The sequence below is a fragment of the Papaver somniferum genome, unplaced genomic scaffold (assembly GCF_003573695.1).
Source record: "Papaver somniferum cultivar HN1 unplaced genomic scaffold, ASM357369v1 unplaced-scaffold_80, whole genome shotgun sequence".
Lineage (NCBI taxonomy): Eukaryota > Viridiplantae > Streptophyta > Magnoliopsida > Ranunculales > Papaveraceae > Papaver > Papaver somniferum.
This window is the reverse complement of record NW_020650971.1, coordinates 1612705-1624128: the sequence shown is the minus strand read 5'-3', so window position 1 is coordinate 1624128 and position 11424 is coordinate 1612705. Positions and strand designations below refer to the sequence as shown.

Below are 11424 nucleotides of genomic sequence, written 5' to 3'. Positions count from 1 at the left end.
GGCTTCCTTAACCAATTGTTCTCATTCAATATCTTATGTAATTCCTTTTCCAACATCGCCCAATAATAACAGCTATCTCCACATGGCACACACAGTGCATAAGAACGAGCTTCATCTCCTCTTATCACCCATGAGATTCTCAGATATCTCCCTCCTTCATTCTCCTTATCCTCGCACAAGAAGGAAGCTTCTCCCTCTCGTCTTGGCCATTTTTCTTTCTGCATCTTAGATCTCTTGCCTCCTCCGAATCCTCAATTAACAAACCTGCGATTTCTGCTGAAAGATGGATCCAAGATGTGAAACCCCTTCCATTCTTCTCCTCTAATCTGATTCCTTCTTTATTTCCTTGCGTTTCCATTGACAGGAAAAAAAAAATTCTGTCAAGATACAGAGTGAGCGGTAACCTCGCTCTTTCTCTCTCCATCTCGCTCTTTCTCAAGTAAAATCCTGCAGTATTAAAAGACACTGCGCTTGTTAAGTAGTAGTGTTGGTGGCCAGTCTTGTATACTTCGAATCAAGGCAGTTTTTGATTGGCGTTTTATATCGATCGTCCTGTCATTATTAATGTTTTTATATTGATCATCTGACCTGACAAAACAAACAACAAAAAACAAAAATTCTAACTGTTATTTCATTAAATTAGGATAGTTGTTACCGGTTAGAAATGATAAGTGAAGAGATATTTATTCTAGCATACTTTAAACATGTTAGAAATATAACAGTATTATACTTCTCTTTTCATAGCTAATGCAGCAGTAACTCCTTCTTTTGATAATCTGGATTTTAGAAGTATTGATGCAGTTCAGCAAGGTTGGTTAGAAAGACCTTTTGATGAGGAGGAAGTGGTTGGTGCTATCAAGAGTTGTAGTGCAAATAAAGCTCCTGGACCATATGGCTATAATATGGAATTCTACAAAGCTTGCTGGAGCTTTTTAAAGGTGGAGGTAATGGCTGCTATGAATGAATTTCACTTCAAGGAAAAACTAGATTGGAGATTGAATATGGCCTTCATGAAGCTAATCCCCAAAAAAAGAAGATTTTGCAACTGTAAAAGATTTCAGGCCTTTGAGTCTAATCAGTAGCTTCTATAAAATCATCTCTAAGGTGCTGGATGAGAGAATTGAGGTGGTGATACCAAATCTAATATCAAATGCACGAGGATCCTTTATAAAGCATAAGCACATTTTAGATGGAATTCTTATTGCTAATGAGTGCATTGATAGTAGATTAAGACAGAAGAAACCTGGAATTTTATGCAAAATTGATATGGAAAAGGCTTTTAACAATGTCAACTGGCCTTCTCTTTTTACTATCTTGAGGAAGAATGGTTTTGGAGAGAAATGGATATAAAAATGGATAGAATGGTTTGTCAAATGAGCTCAATTTTCTATGTTGGTGAATGGGGAGGCTACAAATATCATTAGACCTTCTAAAGGAATTAGACAAGGTGACCCTTTGTCACCATTCTTGTTTCTTCTGGTAGTTGAAGTGCTGTCAATATTACTAGATGAAGCTGTAGAAGACAACATAATTGGTGGATTTCAGGTTGTGGAAGGTGGTACAGTGGTTTCTCATCTGCAGTTTGCTGATGATACAATTATAATGCTTAATGCTTCAACTATGGAGGTAATAAGATTGCTTGTTAGTTTGATGTTGTTTGAACTGATGACTGGTTTGAAGTTGAATTTGGATAAAAGCTCAATGACAAGTATAGGTGCAGATGAGTTTATTAGGATGTAACATTGATTGTTTGCCTATTACTTATTTGGGCGTGCCAATTGATGCTACTAGAAGAAATGTGGCAATCTGGGATGTGATAATATAAATAATGAAGAAGAAATTGGCTCCTTGGAAGAGAAAATTCCTCAATAAGGCAGGTAGAGTAACACTTATCAAAAATTCTCTTGAGAGCATTGCAACTTATTTTATGTATGTATATCATCTGCCTGTGTTAGTGGAGAATAAGCTAAACAGCATAATGAGGAAACTTTTATGAGGTGAGGATGAGGAGAAGAGAAAAGTGAGTTGGGTGTCTTGGAAAAAGATATGAAAGTCTAGGAAGTAGGGAGGACTGGGAATCAGAAATCTAAGACATATCAATAGATCACTACTAGCAAAATGGCATGGGAGATACTATAAAGAGAAAACATCATGGTGGAGAAAAATTGTTTGTGAAAAAAATTCTGATGAGCATTGTGTAGTTCCTTTGCAATATAAGGATTGTGTGGGAAGAAGTATGTGGTTTGACAATCTAAGAGAAAATAAGGATTTCTATATGCAGGCACAATTCAAGTTAAGAATGGCAGGAGTATCAGGTTCTGGCAAGACTGGAGGAAAGGAAAATATGCTTTCAAGGATATATAAGTATCCAAGATTGTACGAGCTCAGTAAGCAAAAATTTGACACAATAGAGGATATGGAAGGCAGCACAGGCAACACATGGAACTTTGTGTTCTCAAGAGAACTAAATCCATCATAACATATTGATTTGCTGGGGATAAAGTTTGAGCTAAGAGATGTTAGGCTGTCACCTGGAGAAGAAGATACACTTGAAGGTTTATTCACTTCTAAAACTTTGTATGCAAGATTGCAGAAAATGAAGAAGAATGAGAGCATAAGAATGTAGTGACACGCAAATTAGCGCCAGCAAAAGCACTGTTTATTTTGTGGGATGCAATGCATAAATCAGTTCCAACAAGAGTTACGTTACAAAACAGAGGAATGAAGGTTTCTTCAAATATTTGTTTGCTATGTAACAGCCAGGTTGAATCGCAAGATCATCTTTTTTTACAATGTGACTGGGAAAAATACTGTTGGGACTTATTCATTAACCCTTTACAAGTGAAGTGGGTATTGCAGGATACTTTAAAAAGATCTTTATAGAGCTTGAGCATTCAAGGTGTGTCAAATAAAATTAAGACGATATGGATCTAATTCCTATATCTATTTGTTGGGAATTGTAGCTAGAACGGAATCGAAAGGTGCATGGAGGTAGGCACAAAACAAAAGACGAACTGATATATGCTATGAAATTAGACTTTCACTTATGGAGCTCAAGTACATATATCTTTAGAGGATATTCAATGAATCAGATACTTTTTCAGTGGGAAGAAATTATGATATGATATAGGAATCCTTGTTAGTTTTTGTAGCCTTTGGCTGTTCTGATTTTGTACATAGTCTGTAATTACTTTTTTTCTTAATATATATCCTTCTTCCTTTCCAAAAAAAAAAAAAAAGTGTGGAGAGATCCTTCCTCCTAAAATAATGCCTCTAGAAAAAAAGAAAAATTATGATTTACTAATGTTAATTAAGAATTGCGGTAACTGATGTGGTTTAAACCACATCTTTGCTTTGAAGAGCAGCAGTGTTCTATTCTCAAACAAGAGTATCTTACCTACGAAGGCGTCGAATTTCTTTGCAATAGTTATCACTTTCCTGTCCATCTCTCACATATGAACCCGAATTAAATGAATCTAAACCCTCCATGTACGTCGCCATCTGGACGATGTACTTTATGCCCCTATAATTTCTTCTGTTCTGATGTCTTCCATTTTCGTCCAAGAATATTGTCAAAATACTAGAATTTTTCTACCATTGGGACATCCTATCGTCAAATAACTAATAACTTGTAAAAGGATATTACCATCCTTTAAAGACACTACGGTTCTTAAGTAGTGATAAAAGGGAATATCGAATGGCATTAGCAGTTGTTGGTCAAGATGTTTACGGTTTTACTAAGGAGGAAAACCCAAAACCCCTACCACTTGTCTTGTCCATTGTTAAGTTACAGAGTTTTGGTGAAAGATGTTTGCGGTTTTCCTTTTTTGACAGAGAATTAATAAGTTAGGACTCTTTGATCCTCCTTAGTAGCAGGGGTTTTGGGTTTTCATTTTCTTCTCTGTTTCCTTTTTTTCCTTTGCTTGGAGGCTTGCCTTTTGCACTCTTTTTAATCAACATTCTTTTAAAATCCTAACTCATATCTGGCTCCACGTTGAATGGTGAGCGTCACCGTTGAATTCCTACAATCGCTCAGAGAAGAGGGTCACAGTCGCTTAAAAAAGAGGGCCACAGTCGCTTACAAAAAAGTTCTCACGTTAAACCTGGAGAGGACACTTGGCGAGACTCGATTAGTCTGGGGTTAAACCTAAGTCGGATCCGTGAAGAAACCAAAATCTCTTCGGCTGAAAATTAGAGTTCTTCAACTACGTCTACCACCTCTCTTCTTAGTTGGTAGACGTCCTCTCGTTTTAATGATTGAAATGAGAATTTAGATTACATAACGTCCTCTCGTTTCAATGATTGAAATGAGAATTTAGATTACATAACCAATGGTGGACATAAGCATTATTGTGAAAACACATTTATGTATAAGTCCTATTCCTTGAACCAAAGTTTGCGAACTTTGTTGATCAGGAGAACCGGAAGAATGGCGTGAGCCAAGTCCGCGAACACAGTCCGCGAACTGCCGAAGTTTTCAAACCCAAGAATTTCTGATGGAGTTGACAAACTACTTGCGTGAAAATAAGTCCGCGAACTCAGTCCGTGAACCCAGTCCGCGAACCGGCGAAGTTCTCATACCCGAGAATTTCTGCTGGAGTTTTTAAACTCTGCTAGGTAACTTAAGTCCGCGAACCTAGTCTGCGAACTTGAGAAAGTTATATATCTAAAGATGATTTCTGAACTTAAACTTAAAAAGACTAAGGAATACAGTTTGAAAACCGTGGATATAAAAGTTCATGAGCCGAATCAAGTGAATCAAATCATCTTTGCTTCAATTGTGTCTTGTGTAGTACATGAGATTTCCTTGCAATTGAACAACTCTCTAACTAGTTCATCTTGAAGTCATTTGAACAAGTTATGGTGAAGAAAAACATGGTTGATATGAGATGCTCATATGGATAACCATTTGGTTAACTATTATTGAACCAACAAGTGCATACGTTTGGGTATGGTTAACAAACCTAGAGACGTGCATTGTCAAGTGTGTGTAACAAGCTAAGTTTTCGATCTAACGGTTGAGAAATATTATCTTGAATCTAAATCAGGTTTTCATCTAATGGTGGATATTGATTGCTTTGTTACCAAGGTAACTTAATTTCAAACCCTGATTTGAAAGACTATATAAAGGAGACATCTAGTATTGTGCAAAACTAATCCCCACACCTCACGTGTGATACTAGTTTGCGTGATAGAGTCGTTTCTCCTTTAACCTTTGGTTTTCTTCTTCTAAAACCAGGTTAACGACTTAAAGACATCATTGGGATTGTGAAGCCAGACCAATACTACTTTTATCGTAGTTGTGTGATCCGATCTTGCATCTTCTATCGTACGAGTACAATCAGATTGATTGGCTTGAGATTGGTATCTCCGATAGGAAATATATACAAAGTAATCACGAACATCTTCGTCTCATTGTTTGTGATTCCGAAACATCTTGTTTCGCTACCATACGATTAAGATTGTTGTAAGGTGATTGATAACTCTAGGCTGTCCTTCGGGAATATAAAACCGGATTATCAATTGGTTCCTGTTCACCTTGATTATTATCAAAAGACGGAACAAAACCTTTAGGGTTTATCTGTGGGAGACAGATTGATCCTTTGATAGGCTTGTCTGTGTGAGACAGATTTTTTTATTGTCAAAGCCTGCAATTTTGGATCGTATGAACTCTTAGTTGTGGGTGAGATCATCTAAGGGAATCAAGTGCGTAGTATCCTGCTGGGATCAGAGGCGTAGGGAGTACAACTGTACCTTGGATCGGTGGGAGACTTATTGGGGTTCAACTACAGTCCAGTCTGAAGTTAGCTTGGAGTAGGCTAGTGTCTGTAACGGCTTAATACAGTGTGTGTTCAATCTGGACTAGCTCCCGGGGTTTTTCTGCATTTGCTGTTTCCTCTTTAACAAAATTTCTGGTGTCTGTGTTATTTCATTTTTCGCATTATATTGTTTTATCTTTATAATTGAAGTAATACAGGTTGTACGTTAGATCATCAATTAGAGTAATCCAACCTTTGGTTGTTGATTGTCATTGATTGATCCTTGGATATTGGTCTTTGGTACCATCCAGGTTATTACTTGTGGTTGATTAAAGACTCGCTGATTTCTATTAGCTCGAGTAAATCAAAACAAGAGATATATATTAACTCCTCAATTTACTTTAATCTAGATTGAGTCTAACGCTCTAGTTGATTCTCTAGCAAATTATATTGGAGTTAGTACAGACAGATTGTTAAGCAAAATATTGGGTGGTATTGTTAGACCCCCGCTTTTTCAATTGGTATCAGAGCAGGCAAACACGTTTAAGACCTTACAAGTCTGTGTTTGTAACGATCTGACTCTATGGACAAAGGTGCTATCTCTATTAACGTACCACCAGTCTTTGATGGATCTAATTACTTATGGTGGAAAATTTTTATGCGAGCTTTTATTGAAGCGCGTGATTTTCAGTCATGGGTATATGTTGTTAATGGATATGGTGCTCCCGTTGTGGCAGTTAGAGATGTAAACGTTCCCAAGAATATTGATGAATATAATCCTGCTGTGATACTTGCTGCAAAGCAAAATTCCGACGGTTTGAATTCCATCATACATGCCCTTACCCCAAATCTTCAACACCATGTGTCAAATTTCACTAGGTCTAAAGATGCTTGTGATATCTTAGAAAACGTATTCGAAGGAAATACCAGTGAAAAGGAAGCCAGACTTCAAAATCTGAATTCCAAATGGGAAAATCTTCGCATGGCAGATAATGAATTGATTGATAATTTTTACCACAAAGTGTCTGAAATTGTTGGTGCATCATTTGCATTGGGTAAGACCATTCCTGAAAAGGACATTGTGATGAAAATCCTCAGATCGCTTCCATCAATATATGATTCTAAGAAGCATGCCATCATTGAGGGAAATAACCCTGATACACTTTCCAAGACCTCACTGATTGGAAAGTTAAGAATTCTTGATTAAGAGACAGGAAGAACGTTCGCACTCAATGTTGTGAACAAAAACTGAAATGTCTTCCTCTCACCTGTCCTGGGCTAATGAATGTGATCATTCACTAATAGTCAAAGAAGTCAAAAATCTAATAAAAGAGAAGAATAGATTTGCAGGTTTCCATCTTCTCTGTGTGCTGAAAATAATTCAATAGAAGACAATACTTCTCAAAATAACTCAGAAGAGTCTAACTGGTGCAATGGATTTACTGCCCTTACTTCAGATTCTATTTCAACTTCAAATTCTGATTCGGAACTTGAATTTGACACTGAGTTGGTTGATCTCCTGAATAAAGAGATTCTTCAAGAGAACCTTCGTCTTAAAGCCTCCTTGAGGAATGTTGAATCATCACTCCAGACGAAAAATATTGAGATAGAGCATCTTAATATTAAATTCGTCAAAACCATGTCTCTAAAGGAAGAAGGTATTAATTCTCTCAGATATGACCTGCAAAGGCTTTCTGGAAGCTCTGACAAAATTGCAGCAATGTTGCTTGGTCAGAGATTCTTTGGAAACAATCATGGTTTAGGATTCAAAAGAAAAACAACAAAAGTGATGGATTCTGCAAATCAGAAAACAATGGTTAGGTGTTGTTTCAAACAGGAAAAATTACATGGAGACGAAAAATCCACATTGATCTGCTCCTTCTGTGGACACTCAAGGCATGTTAAAGATACCTGTTGAAGATTCAAGAAGAGCAACAAAAGAGTCAGCAAACTTAAAAAGAACATGCAAAGAATGAATCTGGATGAAGATAAGCAAGGTAAATATTCCATAAGAAGTAAGAAATATGTTAGAATAACCAACAGTGACAAGCCACGAAAAAACAAGGGAAGTGGGCATTTGGCCCGTCCGGTCACCAACTGAATGGTGATTGTTACCTTCTCATCTTTAACTTGGGAAAGATGAGAAGTGTCTGAGAAGTGGCTTAAGTCAATGTTCGTGAATTTCAATTCATACTTGTGTAGGTAATCTTATTTTTAGATTCTTGGAAGACTATGTCAAAATGATCTAGGGTTTGACACTTATAAATCTCCTTTTATTGTTTGTTTTATCCTTCTTTGAATTATGTTCTCATGGCTCCTGTAACTAGAATTACTACCAAAAGAGATGCAGTAGAATCAGTTAATGTACATCTGTGCAAATGAATCACTTCCTCGAGAATGATAAAGAAGAAGTCAACAACCAATGGAGAAGGTTCTTCCTCTAACTGTCTCTTTTCTGTTTGTCGTACTGATAATCATTTTAGAGACATGGTGAATGTTTTCATCAACAAGCGAAATGATTTAAAATCTCGAATCATTTCCTCTTTGGAAGAGATAACTCACTATGAACAAAGGTTGTCTCTGACCAAGAATACCCTGCGTGATCTAAAAAGAGAACTTAGTGAGTTAACTGATATTTCTGAAGATCTAGAGGAATTGAACGATTCCATAATCAATGGGTGTTTCAATAATGAGAAGAATTTTTTTATAGATGCTCTGAGAAAGATCTACAATGCCTAGTAAGTCTTCTTTTTGGCTTAGTTGGAAGAATAACTAGTGCTTTGAATAGCAATGATTGTGACTAAACATACCTATTATTTTTCATCTTTCTTTTTTAGGTTTATTTGTTTAAATTCTAAAAATATTTGGAGGATGATGTTTTGCAGTATTAATCTTTATGATTTGTTATATTGCAATTTGTTATGGGATACTGGTGTTTACGTCCGTGAACTATGTTTGCCCCATACTTTGTCAAAAGTAAAGTCGTCCATGATTGGTATTCACGTACTGGTAAAAGAATGAATGGACTTTTGACAAATACAAAAGTTAAGCCTATATTGTCAAATACTTTGATGGAAGATAGGTCAAAATCTTTTGTTTTCAGGGATTATGTCTATTAATTGTCGCTATGTAAATAGTGATTGAAGATATAATGAATCCTTGTGTATTCCGCAGTATTGATCATCCCTGATCCATTTTTTATGTATTACTGTGAGGCTCCGTAATGTATCTTATGTTGATCACTATACAACCAAGTTGATTTTTTAGCTTAGTTGGTGTTCCGTGAGATATGCTATGTTGAGCATATTGAAGAATTAATCATTTTGTTTGATTATTTAGTTATTGCTCCGTAAGTTTTCTTATGTAACTAGTGGAAAACAGACATTCCTCGACCGCCAGGGCACGTCATATATACGAGTTAAACGACATGTTCTACGGTTATCTGAATGGGTCGTTTATAAAGCGTTTTTTAATAGCACGACCCTTATTACGTGGGTCTCTGAACAAAGACCATTTCTTACAGTAACTAGATGTTGACCGGCGATACTGGTCGTAGATTTGAAATATAATATAAAAAATCAGATTCAGATCAGCTGAAATGTCTGAATATCTGAATGGTTGAATCTGAATTAATCTTACTGGTATTTAAGTCAAACAGTCAAGTCTGGGTAAGTCAAACTATAGTCAAACTGAAATTCAAATGCAACCTCAAATTTAACTGAAATTCAAGTGCAACCTCAAATTTAACTGAGAATTTTAACATTCATTCCATTGGGTGTAAAACTACAAAAAAAGAAATGAAATACTGAGTTCAGATAATATGTGTCCAAGATTGCTATGTTCTGAGAACAACATGCTAAACTAATAAACTGATAAAAAAACAAAATGGTAATTCAGCTCCTCCTATGACAATACTTCACAAATGATATCAAACAGAGCATCAATGTGTTGTTTCCTTGGTTCACATGCGACTAACTACAAAGCAAACCAACAACAGTACAATGACTTCGTTCAGCTACAATCAGGACTCCTTGAGTTTCCATCATACCGTGTAAAAATCTCTGCAAGTAGAGAATACATGTGCATAAAACTAGATGAATCGTCAAAGTTAAGAAACATAAATGGAATTAAAGGGGTGGAGAGGTAATCAAAGTTTTTATGCAGAACTTACTTCATGAGGTTCAGTGATTCGTTGTAGAGATGAATCTCCGATAATGCAGATGATATGTACAATATCAAAAGGACAACCACCAATGACTACCGGTAACCTAGTGCCAAACAAAACTTGCAGAAATGTGTTTATGCCAGATACAAATAGTGGTGTTTGTATCACTCGTATCTTGACACACTGAATGGAGCCTATGAAGATAAAAATCTTCCATTAAAACCAAAATCCAAATAAACATCAAAATTGAACATATCAATCCACAAGAAAGAGACTATTGATTCTTACAAAGGTACCACCAAGCTTGACAAGCATCCAATGCTTAAGCGCATTGAGCCTCTTCAAATGGTGGTCTTTAACCCACTTGCCTGTTACCAAACAAAAATTAGTACACATAGATTAATGTCAAACTCAGGGAATCCAAAGATGTAGTCCTGTAATTTCATAAATATCCTATCCCTGGAAAGGAAACTCAAAACAACAATATGAGCATATCTCACAAGACATTGTCGCGGAACTTTTCCAAGGAGACTACATGAACTCAAGGTAATATACATATAACAATAATGTATGCATTAGGTGTAACTATAAACACTTGTAATTTGGAGATTCATCAATTACAAAACAAGAAACCAGATCCAAGGATCAGAATACCACTGAAAGTTGCTGAGTTCAATGTCATGGTCCTCTTCCTTCACCAAAATAAGAAAGTATTTAAAAACAATGGATATGTCTCATGGATGTGATAGAAGGTGGAAATCTTCCACTAAGTATGTACTACAACAAGATGATAAGGCAAATCACCAAATGAGTTATTTAAAGTGAATTACTCTCAGTTTGAGCATATTGAGAACTAATTCACTTTTATCAAGATGATGCGGAGAACTAGTTATTTCCTGCAATAAGAAGAGCGAGCTGTCAGCATACACATACACACTAGAAGATCGAATTCAATACAGGCTCTAAATTGGATTCAAGGATTCAATCAAGTAACTGATATAGATAGGTTCATGCATTTGTAGATGGTAAAAACAGGCATAAATCAACAAATATACACTCAATAATCTCACTGCCAAAAGAAAAATATCAATATGGATTGATCATAAACCATCACTCAGGTAAACTTATTAACCAAAGATGAGCCACATGCTTTACCTCCTCATTCATCATTCATGCCATGCAGTGATGGAAGAAAATGAACCAACTTAGCTTGAAATGAATTCAATCAGTATAAAAAGATTAATTACACCTACAATTGAGAGTAAGAATGTATCATTAAGATTATACAAACTAAGCATAAGGAAAAAGGAAGCATTTTAATTACTATCGGTACAAAAAGATCACAAGCAAGGTCTAGCAGTACAGAAATATCACCTGCAACAAGGAATTCCTGCACCAATAAGTACTTCAGGAGACAACACTGTGGTCTTCTTGCCAAGGGTAGAAAAAGTGACTGCCAATGCCATATATAAATTGTCAAGAAAACACTACTAGTTCTGT

General features: G+C 36.1%; 1 protein-coding gene and 1 long non-coding RNA gene across 2 annotated transcripts; one reads left to right on the top strand and one right to left on the bottom strand.

Annotated features, from left to right (window-relative positions):
- Nucleotides 1-1389: 1389 nt before the first annotated feature.
- On the top strand, nt 1390-1740 carry LOC113344917 (uncharacterized mitochondrial protein AtMg01250-like). The gene has a single exon (XM_026588798.1). The coding sequence runs from the start codon at nt 1390-1392 to the stop codon at nt 1738-1740; it is 351 nt and encodes a 116-aa protein (XP_026444583.1).
- A 7797-nt stretch (nt 1741-9537) lies between these two features.
- On the bottom strand, nt 9538-10271 carry LOC113344984. The gene is made up of 3 exons (XR_003357970.1): nt 10213-10271; nt 9931-10118; nt 9538-9820 (listed from the first exon to the last, which is right to left on the bottom strand). It is a non-coding gene; the product is annotated as an uncharacterized LOC113344984 (long non-coding RNA).
- Nucleotides 10272-11424: the final 1153 nt, after the last annotated feature.

Coding starts and splice junctions, on each gene's coding strand:
- LOC113344917 (XM_026588798.1), top strand. CDS start 1,390: ATGTTGGTGAATGGGGAGGCTACAAATATCATTAGACCTTCTAAAGGA.